Source organism: Primulina eburnea, chromosome 1, assembly GCF_022965805.1.
Source record: "Primulina eburnea isolate SZY01 chromosome 1, ASM2296580v1, whole genome shotgun sequence".
NCBI lineage: Eukaryota > Viridiplantae > Streptophyta > Magnoliopsida > Lamiales > Gesneriaceae > Primulina > Primulina eburnea.
In genome coordinates this window covers 61,687,670-61,709,649 of record NC_133101.1, presented here as the reverse complement: position 1 = coordinate 61,709,649, position 21,980 = coordinate 61,687,670, and the positions used below count along the sequence as shown (strand labels likewise).

Genomic DNA, 21,980 nt, shown 5'->3' with positions numbered 1-21,980 from the left:
GATAGGTAAGAAAGAAAATACTTTTTAGCTAGGTACACAAATCTATATGCACACATGAACTTACTTGTGATTTAAATCGCTTAGTTGCACGATGGTTACTATAAAAGGCCTTATTTGGATTCTTTTTTGAGCTGTCTATGCCTAGTATTGGAGAAAGTGGATTATTATTCATCGGTAAAACGCCTCACATCTAATAAATAATATAGTAACATCTATTTGACTATATCTTATTCTCTTTGTTGACCAGGAAATTTGATCAGCTTTTCGCACTTGTTCATTTCTTGCTGGCAAATGGCACCCAGGTAATATATAGTCATTTAAATAATACTTAACACTCATATACTGATTTATTACGTAGACATATATTTTACATATTTTGTGTGTCGGTAGCAATGGTACTCTTTATTCATTTTATTTTTATAAGTAAAAATATGTGTGATTATTAGAGAAGTGATTCGATTGGGAAGTATATTTGTCGCATAGATTTGTTAATTTTTTTAAATGACATAATTTTATAGAGCTGATGAATTTCTATTGATTTTTATAAATATTATGGATTTTTAAAAAAAATTTCACGGACTCTTATAGATCTATTTTGCATGACTTTTATAGATATTCGTAAATTTTTTCATATATAGAATTCTATGAATTTTGTTATTCATGATTATTATTGTGATTTTATTTATTTATTTATTTGAACTAGCAGTTGAATGCTAAAGTGACATGAAAATGTTGACGTGATACAGGAAAATGTTGACGTGACACCGGAAAATGATGACATGTCAAGCTGTTACATCAACAATTTGACCAAAATAGCATAAAACTAAAAGTCAGTGTACCAAAATCAAAATTTGAAAGTTAATATACCAAAACCAAAAAATAGACAAGTTAATGAACCAAAAAATTTATTTTTCCAAAAATTTACTTTGAATACCACTTAACTTTTGTTTCGGTCCTTTCGGATCTTTGGCTGTGTACAAAACCACCAACAACGTTGGATCAAATAGACCTGCACAACATGATGTGCACGGTAGAGGATCCATTCTTCTAAACTTTATATACCATGTAAAAATTTAGCTAGATTAAGGTTAAATTTCACAAAAGTCTAGAAATCTATTATATCTTTCCCTTTCTATATTTTATATTTATGAACAAATGTTTAATTATTTATCAATCATTAATAGTTTAATCAAAATAACTCTTCATATGCTCATAAAGATATTTTCATTCCCCATTAGTGTACCTTGTAATTTAAAATTTATAAATATAATGTCATTTATCATATTAATTATTTGATTGCTATTTAATATTTTTATTTTATTTTTAAGGATGAAATTTATTTTGGATATTTCGATGTAGCGATATGTTTTCCTTTGTACAGATTTTTGAGAGATGATAGTGGTATTCTACACCTTGATGATTTCTCTAAATTGTCGGAATATACTACAAATAGATCAGTAAAGTCAACCACTAACTTTAATCAAGGAAAAAAATATCATAAATCAAACATCTTTATCATTATATTACATTCAAAATTAAATTTAATAATATTCAATTAGAAATAATTTTAATGTTTAATTTGAATAAATATATTTAATCGATATGACTACTCCGGAACATTATAAATTTATTTATTGAATTAGGTGTTTACATTTATATTTATTTTTCCAATGACCAGGGGAATTTCCATAGCTCTCCGTGATCATTTAAAAAAGTCGTATAAGAAAGGAGAGGATAAAATTGTTGACTTCAAATTACCAGATAAGCATTTATCTCCCGTCCGAGACCAGAGAGCTTTCGGTTTATGTTCTTACGTTGCAACTATAGCTTGTATTGAGGTGATCTATCGAAAGTTGGGTAAACAACTATCCCAAGAATGGAATGGCTTGTACTATTTTAATTTTAATGAGTGCGCTGACCTTTTGTACAAAGAACTATCTCATCTTGAAGATGCAGCGACACTTGCCATGAACACGTCTAAAGGCGCTCGTGTAGATGATGTTCTTCTATATGCTATAAGGCGCGGTTTATTAGCCACAACTGTATGCGAGGATGGACGAAACATGAATCACGTTGCCCACTTCGACAATAAGGTAAAATATTATTGGTTTAAGCATTTGGATTGTGCAAACTCGATTAATTTCCATTCGTGTTTTATTATAAGGTATTCGAGTTAAATTTCCGTCATTGAGCACGTGTTATTTGATGTTCTAACTAGATTAAGATATATTAACATGCATTTTTTTGTGATTCGAAGAAAGATTTTGTTTCTGTTTTTCAATATGCATTCCAAAATTGCACATCCATTTGAGAAGTTTCTTTTGGAAAAAGTATTGTACGGATGCTGTAGATGTGTTGGGATAAATATTTCGTTTGTCTTCCAACATGCATTTGAGAAGCGTTTTTTTTTTTGGAAAAATGTTGCACGTAGGCAGTGTGTTGCAATAGAAATATGAAAGAAACAAATAAGTAAAGGAAAAAAAAATTTTAACACATATACATAACTTTTTTTTTTATTCTCTGTATTTATTTGAAAACATATTTAACTACCATTGCTTAAATGCTGAAAATGCTTGAGTCTATGATTTCTCCTAAGAAAATTGCATATTCCTTTTCTAATGCATCTAAATGGGTGTAAAGTTTGTTTTTTCTTCTAGTTCAAACTTCACATGATCAGATTGCTCAGATGGTGAAGCAAAGTACGTGAGTTGAATGCAAAGAAATACATGATGTTGTGTAAGTTTTAGTAGTAATTTGAATAAGGTACGTAGATCCATTTTAAAAAAATGGATATATAAAAATTAATAATTAAATTTGAAACAGAAAATGATATAGCAATATTAGGAATGTCATTTTTCTTTGTTATGGTTAATGTGATCCATATTGGAAGTTCCGTGTGTCTTGATAAAAAGAACATTGTCCATAATAAAATTAAAAATGTGAGATTGGTTGTTGATATTTCAAAATTTTCATCATGAACAATAAATATTAAGGTTGACTTTGTTTCTAATCTAATATTTAATATCATCTTATAGATGGACAAGAATTAGACACACTCTTAGCATCCTTTGGGGAGGGGCTAAAGCTAGAAGAGCTCTGTGTTTGAAACATTATGAAAATGAATTGGAAAATCAAATGGACAAGAGAATGAAGGCTTTGGAACTGACAAATGCCGTGAGTATTCATCGGATCAATTTAAGGATCTATGTAATGAGAAAAGCATAATTAGATAATTAATTATCCCTCACACACCTCAGCAAAATAGTATTGTTGAGAGAATGAATGTAACATTATTATATATGAAGAGGCGTGATGGAGCAAGATGTTTTATTAGTTGCGGCCTATATCCTGAACAAGGTGTCTTCAAAGTCAGTTCCTTCCACGCCATATGAACTTTGGATTGATAAAAAACAGGACCTAAGTAACCTTGGATGTTGAAAATCAGCTGCTTATATTTATGATTCTAAAAGTAAATACGGAAAGTTGGGTCCTTGAGGAAATAAATGTATTTTTATTAGATATTCTAAGCATTTTTAAGGTTATGTGTGCATTAGTGAACAAGATGATGGAATGGCTGATCCTTTTACTAAGTCAATACCAAGAGACATATTTATAGGTCATATTAGATCTTTTGGATTACGTAGGATGTGATTGTAACTGAACACATAAGAATTTAAGGCATTTTTCTCATTATTGTAATAATATTTTATTATACGTTGTGTGTACACATTTGTTTTATGAATGATTAATTTGTGAATTAAAGATATGTCAGACGAGTTGAGATTGTCTCTCTCATACGAGCAATCGTCTCTAATGCTGAGTAACATGCAGAGCTGAGACAATATTGATTTTTTTTTTTTGAACAAATCCATACATATGTTGTCTTGGTAATGTATTACCAAGATAAGATTATTTCGTTAAATATTTTTGTAATCGGAATGGTTTTGCTCACAATATATTAAATTTGTATAATAGTCAGATTAGAGTTTTTGACCGATACATGTTGGAGGATAAAAATGAAAAAACCCAAGTTAAGTGTCGAGACACGCTAGAACTTAGATCTGTACGATGTGAATTTTTTTTATGACATACGCTTCCATATGGGAAAAAGCACATTGTAACACGTATTTCATACCACGTTTGTTGAAGTGGTAATTTGGATAATGAGTAGTTGAGTCCCATCTCATTGTGTGAGATCCATATGTTTATACACCTAATTTTATGCTCTTGTTAAGACTTTCAATTGTTTCTTTAATTTTATTTTTATTGTTGCCACTTTAGCATACTAACAATATATATGAATGATTATGTAATGTGGTACATGTCAAAGAAATAAATTAAAATAAAGATTGAAAGATTCTAGTTGGAAAGGAAGATTTATTTTGACACTTGTTTTTTTTATTTACAAGCCGACTAATTATGTTTAACTTAGACTTTTTTATTTACAAGCCGACTACATAAATATTTTTTGAATTAAACATGCTCATTTTTTTAGATATGAGATACGTTGATCAGTGTAGTAAAATAAATCTGGGGTATAACAAGTTGATTGTCCTCGTAAATATTGTAAATGAGCTACTATATATTCTTGCTCGATTTATAGCTCTGAGCTTTTATTTAATATGCTTATTGGACATACGATCCATTTGCTTGCATGAAATTGGTGGTATATGATTATGATCAATCTAGGCAAGAAGTCTAGCCCTCATGTGTGACAGATTGGTTATTGTATAGATAATAACCTCCCTAATCCTAATTAATGAAATAGATTATTCATTAATTCTGCATCCGGTGGTCGAAACATCATTTTCCAATTTTGCAATCAAAATATCACAATAGTTTAAGCATTTAGAATGTGCAAACTTGATCCTTTTTCATTCGTGATGGTCATCTAACCATCGTCGGAAGAAAATTAACTACAAAATATCCTAAATCGAATTATGTTTTATTCGATTTATTATGAGACATTTGAGTTAAATTTTCATCAAGTACAAACATATAGTTACTTGTATTAACTCGTTATTTCCTTTTTCATTCATTCATTCTTTTTTACGCAGGCACCTAGATACCATATTAGCTGTTTTAGGACCTTAGAACATGATGAGGTTCTTACGTGTTTGGAAGAGTACCCGGTTATCGCTTATATTTATATCCATGATAGCTTTTTGAATTGGAAAAAGGTAAAGTTACATATATATTAATTGTTTGTAGGTATTTTTCTATAACAACATGTTTTTTTTTTTAACAAACAAATTTTTGTAGGCTATATATTACGGACCGCGTCAGAATGAGGATATAAATAATGGGCACTACCACACTGTCTTAGTGGTGGGAAGTGTGAATATAGAAAAAAATTGAATAAAGAAACAATTTTTGATAATATAGAATAGCTATGGCATTAGGAATGAGTTTAAAGGATACGTTATATTGCCATTTAAAGATGAGCTGTTATTCCAGTGTTTCTGGTTGCCCGTTATAAATCCACAGATGAAGGATTTACCATACGGTAAAGTTGAGGTATGTATAGTTTTTTTTTCCTTCAATTAATTTTGTTTATATTTGTATTATTTTTTCAGTATCTTTTTATACTGTATTCCTTGAGATTTTAATACAATCAAACATTATTTATGTAGAAAGTGCCTACTATTCCTCGTAAGAGGAAGCTCATTGCAGGAACCTTTTGGTATGCCTCTCTTTATATTAAATTTATTTAAGTTATGTTTTTCTTGTTCAATTTTTTTTGGTGATTTTTTCATAATGTTTTCTCATGGAACTGGAGTTATGGTTTATGCATGATTATAGAGGATCCATTGCCTATTGTCTTAAAAATAAACATAATTATTTCTTATGTTAATTATGGATTTGGATTTAACTAATTTTTTAGCTCTTCAAAACAGGGGCTCGTTACTTTTGTTAATTGAACGACAGCTCTATGAATTTATAAATCACATGTTCAAGCAATTAACTATACAAGATGAAACTGGAGATAGTTGACATAGATGACAAAGCAGGAATATGTAGGTCAACACGATTTAAATATTGTTTTAAAATGTGGTGGTATTCTTGCGACCGGGTGATTTGGCAGGGTGCTTTTGATTAAATATGTGAAGATTCTCTTCTCTACGGATTGATGTTGTCTAATGCTAGAGCGAGGCTTCGCCCTAAGCATGAGTGGAGCCTATGACCAAGTTTGAAACTAATATCTTTCGCCATAATTTTGGGGTAGGGCTTGAATAGGCGAAAGAGGAATATAAATGCATCGTTTTTATTGGCATATGAAGTTTGGAAGTTAATCTTGTTATACGTTTTTAGGATGGCAATTGTGAAATTACGATTCCAGCTGGCCACGTAGATGATGTACCTGGTCCATTTGAAATTGGATAGATGACCCTCTTTACGAATGTATCTTGATGTGTAACTCTTTTATTCTTTTGTCCTTGGATGGGAATTTATACATTCTTGCTTCAAGTTTGTCTTAGTTGGAAAGTCGTACATTCTAGTCGTTGCTAGGGATGTGTAGACCACAGCTGATAGTAATCTTAAAAGTTGTGTCGTGTTTGCAAATTTCAGTGATGGGGATTGTGATTGTGCTGCCTAGTTATTTTACTTAGGTGGAGTGCCTCGGTAGTGCGCGAGCTCGGATGTTGGATGAATGTTTCAATGTTTCTCATAAATGGCCTCTTTTATTTTAGTTTAACATCTCTTTTTAAAATGAAACATGTTTACATTTTTTGGGTGTTGTCTTCTCTCATTGGTTTTTTTTTTTTTGGTCAAATGTACAAGCTATCTAAATGCCCCTGATGTCTGCTCTGAGGACGAGGATGATGAGGATGATTCAGAAGATGAGAAGTATTAACTCAGCTGCTCGTCATGGTGGTGGTTGGACTAACAAATTATGACTCCAAATTCCTGTGATTTTCAAGGGTGTTGATAACTTCAAAGAGTTGGGAGTGAATAGCCTCTTTTATCTTAGTTTAACATCTCTTTTTAAAATGAAACATGTTTGCATTTTTAGGGTGTGCATTCATGCATGGGTTGTCTTCTCTTATTGGTTTATTTTTTCGGTCAATGTACAAGGTTTCGAAATGCCCCCGATGTCTGCGATGTTTTGTCTGAGGACGAGGATTATTCAGAAGATGAGAAATTAACTCAGCTGTTCGTGATGGTGGTAGTTGGACTAACAAATTATGACTCCAAATTCCTGTGATTTTGAAGGGTGTTGATAACTTGTAATGGTTAGGAGTGAATAGCTGTGCAGCGCTATGCTAATTTCTACTTCAATGTTCATATGGTACTGAGTTCAAACTTGAAACTTTATTATGAAATTTGTGTTCTGTTGTAGGCATTGTGTTTCTTATACTTTAAATCTGTCTAAAAGTTGGCTATGAATAAACATAATTCACTATTTTAAACAATATTATATAATTTTAAATAGATTGCATTTATTTAATTAAAAACAACATTCAAGCATCATTCTACTCTAATGTCCTTTTATTGAGGTTTTTTTTCTTCATCTCAGCAGTATCTTCTTTCATTGTCTTCACGGAAATTTGAAAACTTGAAATTATCGAACTAAAGATAGATCAAAACCAACCCAAAAGTTGTTCATTTTTAATATTCTTCAAATTAATACGTTCGCCACTTATTGTTAGAATTCAATTAATCATCAATTTAAGTCACGTGTTACCAAACATGTACTTCAAGATTCTTTCATAATTTTCAGAAATTATCTTCATCCGTTGCCATCTACAAATCTTAAATCAAGATTTCAATTTTCTTCTAACAAATATACTTGATATAAATTTTGTTTTACGAACAATTGCATGAATTTTACGATCAATTGCATTTATTTTATGTAATTTTGTCATCGAACCAACAAAAATTATGGCTCCTCCAAATAATGACAATCTTCATATTTTCTTTTAGAATAAACAAAAGTTGAAATTAGTACACTTAACTTTACGTTGTTTGAAGTGGTTATGTTGAGCATACGAATCTAATGCATAAAAATTTTATTTAAGTTAAATAATTACATAAAAATCTAATATAAAAAATATTTTTAAGTTTTAAATTTTAAAATAATATATCGAATTCAAAAATATATATATTAAAAACAGATCTTTTTTTTAAATTGTACTCATATATCGCAGGCGAAGAAGCCATGGATAATAATATGCGTTATTTTTCAAAATAATTGGTTTATTTAAATTCAAATGTTTGATTATTATTTTAAAATATATATGTATGTGGATTAGTTCGATATGTTTTTGATCGGGTTTGGTTTTGAGACTTTGAGTGGATCTAAATACGAGAAATAACTAGCTACTCGTTTGTCTCTACACAACAGTCATTCATCTTACCAAATTGTATGTATAAAATAAAATAAAAGTAAGAGGAGAAGGAAATGTTGTATATGGATTGAGACATTTTTTATCTATAATTACGAATTTATTTCATTTTTAGATAAGTTAAATCGAGGAAACTCAAATTAATATTCTGCTAATTTCTAATGTAATCACACACATCTCAATGGATTTAAAATAACTTCAATAATAGATTTGAAATATAATTCACTATAATTAGTATAATTGTAAGGGAAATATATAACACTTCAATTATTAGACAAATAAATTTTTTAAATAAATAAGATTGTGTTGGATTATATTTTATCGTTCCTCTTAAAATTGATGAATTTTTACCGTGAGTTTAAGTTTTGTGGTATGCTTATCACACTAAGGAATTATAGCATTTCATGAGATTGATGATTCATGCATTTTTTTCACTAGCAAGAAGCACGTGCGATGCACGTGTATATTAATTATTTAATAAAAATTAAATTTTGATTTTTAAAAAAAATAATTTGAATCATTTTTTTTATTTATATAGTGTTGGTAGAATAAGTTCAGTAAAACACATTTTTCCTATATTTACTTTAGTATAAATAGTTTCTTTTCTTCTTTTGGATACTATTTTGGAAGCTCATTTCTCGTTGTAAGCTGAACAATGAAACATCTCCGTTTTCTGAGAAAAGTTCTTATGAGTCTTAACATATTGATTTAGTCTTTTTTCATATTAGACGAATAAATTAATTAAGAACTTATATATATTACTTTCAAAATTGTTTCTCAAATTAAAATTCAAGCAATTGATTTTATGTTATATAATAAATAATAATTAGCATAATATATAGAACGAATTGAACTGAATTTTTTTTTTTGAAAATATATATATATATAAGCACCACGTATAAGTAATTATAACATAAAAATCAACCAAATTATGGAATTTATAAATGCATAAATAATAATTTATATAGTGAAGCACAAAAAGGACAAATAATTATCAATTTAAAATATTTGTAACTAACTCATTAAAATATTATCAAAACTAATGAAATAATAATATTGATAATAAAATATAACCTATAATATTCAATTTAAATATTATTTAATCTCCTACAGAACTATTTTACCTTTTGCTTTAAAATTATATATTATAGATAAATTAATTTTCTTATACATTAGTTAATGAATAATTTTTTAAAAAGTATATAATTTATATTTTTCATTAAGTCATCAATTACAATTATATATATATATATATATATATATATATATATATATATATATATATATGTATTTGTATGTGTAGTGATTGTATATTGTCGGGATCAGAAAAAAATATACATTACTATTTTAAAAATATTTGTTTTTAAAATTTGTCTTCAATCGTTTTTAGGTGGTTGAAAGATTCACGTGAAAATTATGGAATACGATTCAATATTTCTAATAATCTTTTCAACCGGTTGACAATCTAAACAACAAGATATAGTTTGAAATGTAAAAACTTGTGAAAAGTAAAAACACGGGAATTTTATGGATGTTCGGAGAAAAACACTCATACCCCTTTCTTCCTCTGTAGGAAGGATTCCACTAAAAAACTTGTCTGATATATAATTTTTTTAAAAAAATTACTACTAAAATATTTAATTTTCTTATTATATAGCTAACTCTCTTAATTTTTCAATCAGATTCATATTTTACGATATTATTAGTATATTAACATTTATGATTATTGATATAAATTATACTAAATACTTTATTTTTCAATTCTTAGTTTAAAATCATAAAATATATTATTATTAAATTTAATATTATTATATTATTATATACTTATCATGTTATTGTACTATTGCATATATAATTATTTTTTTCTTATATCTTCTTGTGATACTATGATTTATTATTAATTAGAAACTACACTAAAATATAATTACAAAATTGCATTAAAATCATAAAATAACATGTAGAAAGAAAATTAAAAGGATAAAATATTTAAAGTTGTTATAAAGTTGAAATATTTGAGAAAATTAATATAATAATTACATTATATTCTTGAAGTGATATAAATTATTACAATCAATGTATATTGGAGTGATAATTCATTAGCATCTGTTAGACTATTAATTATATATTATATGGAATAATTAGGCTACTAATTAATGATATATTAGGTGGAATAAAGAAAAAATTTCGATATTTCATTTTTACACTTACAACAATTAGAAATTTATAAATATATCTTTATTGAATCTAGAATTTATATTGATGAGGAGGTTTTATCTTTTGACAATTGGAAAACATGACCAATGATCTACACTTTTGTAGGTATATAGATAAAAAAATATTTTTATTATCAAATATATATTCATTCTTAATGCATAGGTTTCCCATAATATTTTTATAAATATAATAGTTAAATATATATTTTTTTAATATTTTAATATTTTTTTAAATTAAAAAATCTATTCTTTTAATATTTTTTCTAAGAATTATGTATAAAAAAATGTTATTTCTCTAGTGTATTTTTATTATCAAATATCAATTCAATTTTTATGTAACATTATTTTCAAAATTTCTTATGTTGCAATTTTCTATTTAAAAATAAAACATTATTATGATCTTCATGTATTTAATGATTGTGTAGAAAATTTTTAATGCAATCTGTATACCTATAAAAGTGTGGATCACCATTTGTTTTCACACAATTGATAAGAATAGTTGAAAATTTACAACGAAATTTTTTTTATTCTTTTAACAATTTTATAAGTATAATAGTTAAATATATATTCTTTTAATATTTTTAATGATTTTTTTTAAATTAAAAAATCTATTCTTTTAATATTTTTATAAGAATTATGTATCAAGAAAATGTTATTTCTCTAATGTATTTTTATTATCAAGTATTAATTCAATTTTTATGTAACATTAATTTCAAAGCTTCTTATGTTGAAATTTTATATTAAAAATTTAAAAAAAACACTATTATGATCTTCATGTATTTAATGATTGTGTAAAAAAAATTAATGCAATTAATCCAACAATACATAATTTATGGGAGTATTAGAAAATTTACAGTGAAAAACTTTGTTATTCTTTTTACACTTTTATAAGTATAATAGTTAAATATATATTCTTTTAATATTTTTTATAAAAAATATATTTTTTTATTAAAAAATATATTCTTTTAATATTTTTTGTAAGAATTATGTATGAAGAAAATATTATTTCGCTAATGTATTTTTTATTATCGAATATCTATTTAATTTTTGTATAATATTATTTTCAAAATTTCTTATTTTGCAATTTTCTATTAAAGAATTTTTAAAGTACAAAATCATGATAATATAAATTCTTCTAATAAATTTATTAAACTATTTACTTTCAATTTTTTGTTTAAAAACCCATAAAATATGTTAGTATTAAACTTCACATTATCATATTAGTTTATATTTATCATGTTATTCTACTATTGAACATATAGTTAATTTTTTATATATATCTTCTTGTAATATTATAATTCATTTATTATTTAATTAGAAATTACACTAAAAATATAAATATTATAATAAAATCATTAAAAAATGGTAGAGAGAAATATTAAAAGAATAAAACATTTAAATGTAGTACAAAGACCAATTATTTGATAAAATTAATATAAGAATTACATTTTTTTTTATTGAAATGGTATAATTTTGGAATCATTATGAACATGTAACAACAATTTTCATTTTAACTATATTCTAAATTATAACTACGTAAATATCGTAAATTCGAAATCTTTTAGAAATCTACATTTTGTTAGTGATCAATGAGTGAGATAAAAAAAATAATAAAACATTACATTAGCTAAAGAAAGCCTATATACACAAATTGTATTTTGAGAAAAAAATTAATATATTTAAACACAAGAATTGAAAATAAAGTAAATAAATACTCAATTCACCCCTTCTAAGGATGACAATGGAGTGGAGCGGGTTCGGAGATGGGGAAATAAGCTCATATCCGCCGCTAACTACTTTGGAGATTTTAAAAAATACCCGAACCCGAACCAAACCCAAAAAAAATCGGGGATCTCATCCCTTTCCGAGTTTTTCCCATGAGAAAAGTTGTCATCCCTAACCCCTTCTATGCCCAAGATATATTTACTTAAAATAGTGAATTAAAAAAACTTCATTTCCAAAATTTCTATTAAATGGAGATTCATTTCCTTAAATTAATTATTGAAATACCACTATTCTCTCTCAGAAAAAGGTAAAAAAATACAATCACTCTAAATTATATGTGCAACAGTAGAATAGCGAACATATTTTATGGGTTTTTTAACAAAGAATTGAAAGTAAAGAATTTAATTTTGATTTAAAAAATATAGTACGATTTCAAAAAAATATTTTTAAAAAATCATCTATAACGAATATATATGTATAATTATTGAAATACCACTATTCTCTCTCAGAAAAAGGTAAAAAAATACAATCACTCTAAATTAATCTTCGGTGTCATGTATCATCATAATCATTATTCCGTCATTTTTTTAGAATTACATTTGCTAAGGTTTGAAGCTATTAACAGAAAATTCGAATTCGTTTTCAATGTATATTTATATTTTAAGATTTTTCTTATTATCGTTTGAAAAGTAAAATCATGTACACTATTGATGAATTCTATATATATTGGACACTAAAAATTTACCAAATTTGAATTAGAATAAAATATAATTACTTAAGTATAATAATATTTTTCAATTCAATTAATTATTATTAGAATGTTATCAATAAAATAGATTTATAATTTGTTACGTTTTTTTCCAATGATTTTATTGTAATTTTGTAATTATATTTTTAGTGCAATTTCTAATTAAGTCATAAATTATAGTATCACAAAAATATATATGAAAAATTTATAACTATATGTGCAATAGTAGAATAACTAACATATTTTATAGGTTTTTTAACAAATAATTGAAAGTAAAGAGTTTAATTTTAATTTTAAAAGAGTGTGATTTCAAAAAAATATGAAAAAAATCATCTATAACGAATATATTTATAGATATAATTATTTTATTAATTGTATTATTACAAAATTACATGTATTGCTTGTAAAATCAATCATCAATCAAAATTTTGAATATGTAATTTTTGAAAAGAGATTTAATGATCAATAAAAAGACTCTAAGTTATTTTCTACTGTAAAAACAATATGTGATATAATCCTTATAATAAATAAAATTATAATGATAATTGATTATCATGTTCAAAAAATATCTCAAAAGCGAAGCGTACTAAAGACAAATTTGTAATTTCTTCTAATAAATTTATTAAACTATTTACTTTCAATATTTTGTTTAAAACCCCATAAAATATGTTAGTATTAAACTTCACATTATAATAAAGATCAATTATTTGATAAAATTAATATAAGAATTACATTTTATTATTGAAATGGTATAAATTACTACAATCAATATATGTTGTAATGACAATTTATTAGCATTTGTTACAATTTGACATATATATCCTTATATGATTTTTTGAATTCATATTAACAAAGAAGACATTTGTGTCTTTTCACAATTGGAAAACAAATGGTGATCCACACTTTTATATATATATATATATATATATATATATATATATATATATATATATATATATATACAAAACTGATACCCTACACACCAAATGGTGTGTACCTCGGTGGGCGCCGCTGAGTTGGCGCCCACCTCATTAATTTTTTTTTTTAGTTTAAAAACAATTATTTTTATTGAATTAATTAGGGTGCCGCACGGAAGAATAGGAGGCTGGGAATTAATAACGCTGCCGCACAGAGGAAGCGAGCCTGAGAAATTCACGGTGCCGCACAGAAGAAGTGGAGCCTGAGAAATTCATCCGAAAGTGCAATAACACCGAACAGATTTTCAAAGATTGCATTGGGAGGTACATAGTTTTTTATTTATTTATATTTTTGTTAAAAGAAGAAGTTGGATCATGGAAGATTGAATTTAAATGGTTGTTTTGGTGTAAAAGAAGTACTGGTTTGTGTTGCATTGGGTTTGTTTGATCTATTGACGAATTTATTTAGGTTTCATATGTCCCGTAACGTGATAATTTTATATATAAAATTCACCCTTTTTCATTTGTTATGAATATGAATTAGGCTTTCAACTAGATTATTGAATGAAGAAAACACCTGTTTATGTGTTCGGTGATGTGAAGAAATTGACATATACTACTTGTAGTAGCTGCAATCAAATTGTTTGCAATTGAATGAAACCAATCGTATTGTACTTAATTATCAGTTCCATGTATTTGATTTTTATAAAGCCCTGAAGCATTTAAAATTACGAACATGCCTAATATCATATTTTCGGGGGCACGAAAACCATAGCTAGCCAGCATCATCGTCCTGTACCGATATAGACTGTTTGGATTTTATTTTCTTTACCATTTATCTTTCTGCAACATGAAGAAGAAAAGGAAGGAAAAGGGCTTAATTTGTTATTGAGTGAATACGATAGGTGTTGTGTTGTCAATGTTAACATATATACAAGTTCCAAGAAAGTAGCAGTTGGGAAAAAATAAATTAATAAGCTAGCTTAATCTTGAAGGGGAAAAAAACCACAGTGTGGTCCAATATGCTTTTTGAATAACTACAATAAAAATGTTCATCAACTTGTTCTAAAGTTTCATATTTCTCAGTAATGGAAGTAAATACCGGTGATGATCAACAATTCATTCCACAAGTTGCAGACGATCGAAAGCCAAAAATTGGGATGGAATTCGTATCATTAGAGGATGCATTTTCGTTCTATAACCAATACGCACGAGAAGCAGGATTTAGCGCAAGAATAAGCAACAGCAAAAAAAATAAGATAACGAATGAAGTTGTTTGGAAGAAATTTGTATGCTTTAAAGAAGGGCGTACAGACGAAATCCGGTCGAATAAAAAAGAAATAGGTGATCGACCGAAAAATGAAAGAGCTCGCGGCGAAGTTAGAACTGGATGTAAGTCGAAGATTTCAATTGTCAAGAAACAAACTGGTATTAATTGGATTGTCAGTACATTCATGGAAAGTCATAATCATCCACTCTCGACTCCTTCGAAGGTGCATTTACTACGCTCACATCGTAATATTTCGGCATCAAAGAAAGCATTGACTCAACAGTTTTCAGAAGCCAATGTGCCAACTTGTCAACAAATGCGATTATTGGAAATAGAGTATGGAGGGCCCGAGCATGTAGGTTGCACTGAAAGAGATATTAGAAACTTTGAGAAAAAGCTAAGAGATGAACAAAAAGGTATCGATGCTGAAACACTGATTGAGTTCTTTGCATCTGAGAAAGACAAGAATTCCTCTTTTTTCTTTGATTATGAGACTTATTCAGATAAAAGATTTAGCATGTGTTTTTGGGCAGATCCTGTGTCAAGGAGGGCAAACAGTGTATTTGGTGATGTTGTGGTGTTTGATACGACGTATAACACTAATAAATATGGTATGATTTTCGCACCATTTGTAGGAGTTAATCATCATCATCAGACAATTGTGTTTGGTTGCGGTTTTTTAACTGACGAGAAAACTCAGTCTTTTGTTTGGTTGTTTAACAAGTTCATAGAAGCAATGCCTAAAGGTGCACCAAACGTGATAATTACTGACCAAGATCCTGCTATGGCAAAAGCAATTGCACAAGTTTTCCCTAAAACAGTGCATCGATATTGTTTGTGGCACATATTGAACAAATTCCCAGATAAATTAAACCCTGTGACTTTTCGTGACTACTATCGAAGCATAAAGAATGTCATTCAAAATTCCACAACACCTGATGAATTTGAGAAGTCGTGGGAAGATGTTATTAAGTGCGCTAACTTGGAGCAAAATGATTGGTTGTCATTGATGTATGAATTGCGACAGAAGTGGGTGCCAATATATTTTAACCATATATTTTGTGCTGGAATATCAAGTAGTCAGAGATCTGAAAGTTCACATGCATTTTTCAAGAGGTATGTCTCTAATAAGAATTCATTGATGGATTTTATCACCCGTTTCAATAGGACACTCCGGCACCAAAGGCACAATGAGTTAGTTGCTGACCATATTGATGTGAATGAGCATCCCAAGATCAAGACAAACTGGCCAATGGAAGCTCAAATGGTTAAGGTGTATACGAAAAAAAAATATGTGGAGTTTCAAAGTGAAATGTGTGAGAGTCATGGTTATTACGTGCAACAAGTATCTGTAGGAGTTGAATTAGTGATTTACAATGTGATGAATTTTCAAACTTGTTCTTCCTCCAAATCAAGGACGCTCACACATAATAAACAGTTGGATTACATATCATGTAGTTGTATGAAATTTGAGTTTGAAGGCATACCATGCAGACATATGTTAGCTTTTTTTTGTATCAACCAAGTGTTTCAATTGCCTGATAAGTATATACTCAAACGGTGGACACGAGATGCAAAGGTTGGAGCAATATATGCTATGGCGGAGCAAAATGTCATCGACGATCCAAAAATGTGTGTGATGTCAAGACACTCGAGGTTATCCTATAAAGCTTCTGTAGTAATTGATGATGCATCATTGACTGATGAAGGAACAAACTTCTTCGATGAACAATTAGATTATATTTTTAAAAAAATTAAAGAGATTAACATTAGTAGAACATTCAACAATGGTAGTCAAAAGAAGAATATCATGGATGGGGTCTCTGGTATTACCGATCCTTCTGAAGTAAGAACAAAAGGATGTGGGAAGAGGTTGAAATCATCAAAAGAGAAGTCAACCTCGAAGACCAGGCTATGTCGTGGATGCGGGCATCGAGGTGTGTCACATGACAAGCGCAACTGTCCAAATTTGAATGACAGGTATATGTTGATTAATTTTGTGTTTGTTTTATAATATTTTTACAAATGTATTACTATCATTAATTTTTTTTTAAATATGACTATTTATCATTTACCAGCTCAACTGTAGATGATCATCATAAAAATGATGACAACACAAACAAAGAAGATTTTGCATCGATGACTGGTACTTGAAATGCTTCATCTTTTTTAAACAAAAGTTTCGCATTAAAAGATTGACATTTATAATTGTCTTTATTATTGCAGGTTCTAACAACATGTGGACAACTGGAATACGTTTGGATGAATGAAATTCTTTTATGCGTCATGTTGTAGATGACTATTATTTTTTGTTCATTTTTTTTACTCAATTCCAACGATGAGATAGATAAGTTCTTTACTATTTGGCCTTTGTTTAGTTATTTGATTTTCAGAATTGTTTTTCTATTCTATTGATTAGTTTGGGTTGTTTGGTTATTTTTTAACAGCTTTAGGTAATAAGGATGTTGTGTGATGGATACACAAAGCTGTAATAAATTTATTCATGATTTTCTTGACAAAAAATTTTCTGTGAAGAGCTTTCTTAATTTAATTGTGGTTTTATTTTCTTTCAGCAATGGTTATTTTATTTATATATTGATAGACCACCAAACCCCACCACCACAACTGCTCGCCGAAATAGTTAGGGTGTCGTGAGTAATATAGTTAGGGTGTCGTGAGTAATACCACAAGCCTTCGTCAAGAGTGGGAACCAAAGGTTTGCTTAGCCGTTTCAGATCATTGTTTCTAGTGACAAAGTAATCGAGTTGTGTGTCAGCGTAGTATGCAATTGTAATACCGGTCAAACAAATGAATGTGGCTATGAAATCCCAAATGGTCATTTGTTTTTGCTTCACATGGATAATGTACAGAGGCATGCATATTCCCATTAGAAAAACCTGTGGCAGCAAAGCAACCGTAGGGTCATCATCCGTTGTCAGATATGTTCATGATGGGTTGAAATAAACTTCACACTTTTGGATGATAATTTCGCAATCGGCAACTTAAACGATCCAGCTAGTCTTTGCCTAGTTTTGCTTGTACAGGCATTTCATCGAACAACTTAACTTACATCACAACAATTTGCCGGCCGGTTGAAGATATCGAAAGTAGCTGTGAGTGAGCCTCACGCTCCAAATCCAAGTCAAAACAATTACGACCCTCGACCTCCAAACGTTAAACTCAGCCAGCGGGTGAGCCGCGAAGTAATGAACTAACAATACGGGTATCGCTGTCCAATACAAGTCTATCATCTGCATCAATCCATTCAAAATTTAGACGGAGAAAATGAAATGCAAATCCAATCCAACTTTAGAAAAATACATACAGAGTGGTTTGATTGGAGAAAACCAACAAACCATAAAAAAAACGTTGACATTGAGGAAGAAGCTAATTATTGGCCAACAAGAGAGGATGGTGATAACACAAAGTCCACAGAGGAAACAAAGTATCTCCCTCTCTCGCCGACGGGTGTTGGCCGAGGAAAGGAAACGTAGAAGACAATCGAGGGAAGAGGAGCCAAAATTGCAATTACTGCGTTGCTCCGGTTTCTGGCAATTGTTGTGGTGGAGAAGAATTTGTTCATTACGAGATTCTTAAAATTTTGTTTATAATTTTTTTTTAAACTAAAAAAAAAATTAATGAGGTGGGCGCCAACTCAGCGGCGTCCACCGAGGTACACACCATTTGGTGTGTAGGGTATCAGTTTTGTATATATATATATATATATATATAGATTAGATACGCAGACGTGTAATTTCTTATTGGACTGGATATTTTACAAGCAGGCCTGCCATCAAAAGATATGTTAGAATGATGAGTGGCTACTATTTGGTATGTTATGAATGTAATTGAGTAGGTTCTTTACTGATCATAGGATCATTTTGAATATGAAATCTCACCGTGCTTGTATACTTTATTAGGCACCAAGACATTTAGAATTTTTCAGAGGAATAGATAAATCAGGTCCCAACACTGACTCTTTAGGTGATGCATTGGCCCTTGCCCAACATCACGATGCAGTTTCTGGTACTGAAAAGCAACATGTGGCTAATGACTATGCGAAACGGCTTTCAAATGATTACAAGGAGGTGAAGCCCTTTCCAAATTACTGTCTTAGTGGTCAGCAAAGTTGACTCCCTTCACTTACGAATCGTGATCCAAGTTAATGTGTTCAATTTACAATACCTGCAGGCAGAGGAGGTTGTTGCAAATTCACTTGGTTGTTTGACACAATCTTCATCAACTTCCAGATGCAAAAGTCCAACCACAAGTTTCATGCAGGCAGGCACTTGAGCATTTTCCATATTCCCTTTTCTTTCTGTGTGAAACTTGGAATTGCATTTATTAGTGTTCATAGTTTCTTGCTAAAAACATTTTGCATTCAATTTGCATCAAATCCATTTTCTTCATATTCGGTTTGTGTTTTTTTACTCGCTTCAATGTTTGAAGATTTCTTTCTTTGCTTATGTTAAAGTGATCTTCTACGTAGATGTATGGGAATTGATATCTTAATATCTTATCTTCTTTCTGGTGCCCACTTCTGAACATAAGTTATTGCCCTCCAACAGAAGTTAATCTTTCACTTGGGAAAAAACTAGTAAATGAAATGATTTCTCATGATCTGCCTTTTGCAAGGTGGAAGTTAACACTCAGTTGTAGAAATCGTGAATCATCTTCCAGGCCTCCTTTAACAGTTTTCTGCACTATTCCATTCATCGTGTCCGAGTTTACAATTGTGGCTTGGATTTTCAGATGAGAATGAAGTAAAAGATTTAGAATGCTTATTTATCACCTAAAAGAGCTGGTTATGAGTTAGATGTATCACACCATTACTTTTTAGATGATAAAGTACTTTTGGAAAGAAAAGTTTCATTTTTGGAATTGAAAATTATTTAAGACATTCTGTGAAGGAAAATGGTAGACTTAATGAGGGGCGGAGGTGTTAGAATTCAATATTTTATTAAAATATCTTACTTTCCGCAGGTGGTGGTTGTCTACAACTCTCTTGGTTGGAGAAGAACAGATGTGAGAATTCCTGAGAGTAATTGCGTTCTTTAATGAGGTGAACTCAGATCAGTCTAGAAGATTTCATTCATCCATTCTTCTTGATGATGAAACGTGGGTTATTCTGGATCCTGATTATTTCACTATTTCTCAAAAAACATTCTAACAGTATTCTCAATTATATGCATCTGTGTGTATATTTGTATTTGTGTATGAATGCATATACATTGCATTTATGTAGATGTTTAACTGGGTGTGATCTCATCTTGCTTCATTACCTCGAAGCAGGTTATCGATGAGAATGTCACTGTTCATGATTCCGCTGGACAAGTGATTGTGTCGCAGATTATTCCTTTAGTTGGCTCCTCAAGAGACACTAGGAAATTATATGCCAGTGCTTATGTCGGAGAATCCTCCAGCATTCCCGTGTATTGGCTCGCATTTATAGCAACTGTTCAGCCTTTGGGTTTCAGCACTTATGTGATATCAAGTGGAAAGTTGGCAGGTCTTTAGCAGAATTTTTAGATTTTTATCAGTTAGTAAATGATGTTTGCTTAATTCAGGGTGTAATTGCAATATATTCCGTTGGCTACATTGTTACATACGCAGATCCAGCCTCTGTAGAACAAATTTCATACCCTTTTGATGGAAGTCAAATCAGTGATGTTCAAGTAGGTTCAGGAAACTTGATGCTTTTATACTCGGGAAATGATGGGAAGCTTATGCAATATACTAATAGCAGAAGCTAGGTATGCCATATAGGAATGGCCACATCGGCTTGTCCTTTCACATCTTTCTTTCTTTTAAATTATGTTTGGTCAAATGCATGCATGTTGTTGTATTACTCGTCCTGGTTGATGTAACCTTGCCTGAACTTCAGTCTGCTGACCTTCCTTTTTTTAATCTTTTGCTGTAAATTTAAATGTTCTCAAGTCATATTTTATGATATAGGTGAACATATCTCTGGAGCAATCATACAGGTAATATGCTGGAGACGATGGAGTAAAGATTCTCAAGTAATATTAGCAATATGTTCCTTATTTTTCTCTCCTAAAGTGATACTTGCTGAGATAGATGGAAAGTTTCATTTACTTACGAAAGGCCTCCGGAGTGTATATCTTTCGCCCAAATGGCGCATTTCCAATACAACCTGAAGGAAATGTACATACATTCTCTTCAAAGTCAACCATTCAATTCGTAAATGAATTGTTTATCTTATTTTGCATATTCCACTTGCAGTTTTTCGAGGACCTCTTTTTGATGAAGTTCACTAGACATTCAGTACATGGATATCTCAGGTTAGTTCAAGAATCATTAATTATTCTACTCAGATTATATAAATATAATAGGATATTCACACATCAAATTGTTACGCCTTAAACGCATATAAATCTCGAGGATGAGATTAATGTTTTTAATGCTGTAACATATCCCAAAGTTTTTGTTTTGATGATACCAAAACTTGGGTTAAAAATGTACTAATGTTTTATATTGAGGCATGCAGGAAATTAAGAACAAGGTTACGTTCGGAAGATCCGAAATTTGGTTCGGACGTTCCGAAATTGTGCAAATCAGAAGCAAAATAGAAGCTGTTCGGAAGCTGCGAGGAGCAAGTTCGGACGTTCCGAAGACTGGATCGGACGTTCCGAACACAAGCAATCAAATCACTTCAATCCGGAGAAAATTTGATCTGACTGTTGATTGAGTAGATTTCGGACGCTACGATGGACATGATCGGAAGCTACGAAGTGTTGA

At 29.6% G+C, this 21,980-nt stretch overlaps 4 protein-coding genes and 1 long non-coding RNA gene across 5 annotated transcripts in view; all 5 read left to right on the top strand.

The window, feature by feature from the left end:
• LOC140838039 (uncharacterized) overlaps positions 1 to 7,367 on the top strand; it is a 41,468-nt gene extending 34,101 nt beyond the window's left edge. The window contains exon 6 of the mRNA XM_073204133.1: positions 6,784 to 7,367. The gene's annotated coding sequence lies outside the window, so the exon portion shown is untranslated. The remainder of the gene's footprint in view (positions 1 to 6,783) is intronic.
• Positions 252 to 21,980, top strand: part of LOC140837994 (uncharacterized) — a 31,537-nt gene continuing 9,808 nt past the window's right edge. Inside the window, exons 1-5 of the transcript XR_012119521.1 lie at positions 252 to 302; positions 1,679 to 2,093; positions 5,058 to 5,180; positions 5,263 to 5,517; positions 5,634 to 5,683. The gene's annotated coding sequence lies outside the window, so the exon portion shown is untranslated. The remainder of the gene's footprint in view (positions 303 to 1,678; positions 2,094 to 5,057; positions 5,181 to 5,262; positions 5,518 to 5,633; positions 5,684 to 21,980) is intronic.
• LOC140814375 (protein FAR1-RELATED SEQUENCE 5-like) lies at positions 14,125 to 17,687 on the top strand. The gene is made up of 4 exons (XM_073173327.1): positions 14,125 to 14,275; positions 15,038 to 17,201; positions 17,300 to 17,367; positions 17,448 to 17,687. The coding sequence occupies exons 2-4, from the start codon at positions 15,040 to 15,042 to the stop codon at positions 17,489 to 17,491; spliced, it is 2,274 nt and encodes a 757-aa protein (XP_073029428.1). The 5' UTR covers positions 14,125 to 14,275; positions 15,038 to 15,039; the 3' UTR covers positions 17,492 to 17,687.
• Positions 18,973 to 19,733, top strand: LOC140813623 (alpha-mannosidase At3g26720-like). The gene is made up of 3 exons (XM_073172218.1): positions 18,973 to 19,052; positions 19,142 to 19,309; positions 19,413 to 19,733. The coding sequence occupies exons 1-3, from the start codon at positions 19,032 to 19,034 to the stop codon at positions 19,512 to 19,514; spliced, it is 291 nt and encodes a 96-aa protein (XP_073028319.1). The 5' UTR covers positions 18,973 to 19,031; the 3' UTR covers positions 19,515 to 19,733.
• Positions 20,330 to 21,226, top strand: LOC140813617 (uncharacterized). Its single transcript, XR_012113990.1, has 3 exons — positions 20,330 to 20,730; positions 20,835 to 20,974; positions 21,177 to 21,226. It is a non-coding gene; the product is annotated as an uncharacterized lncRNA (long non-coding RNA).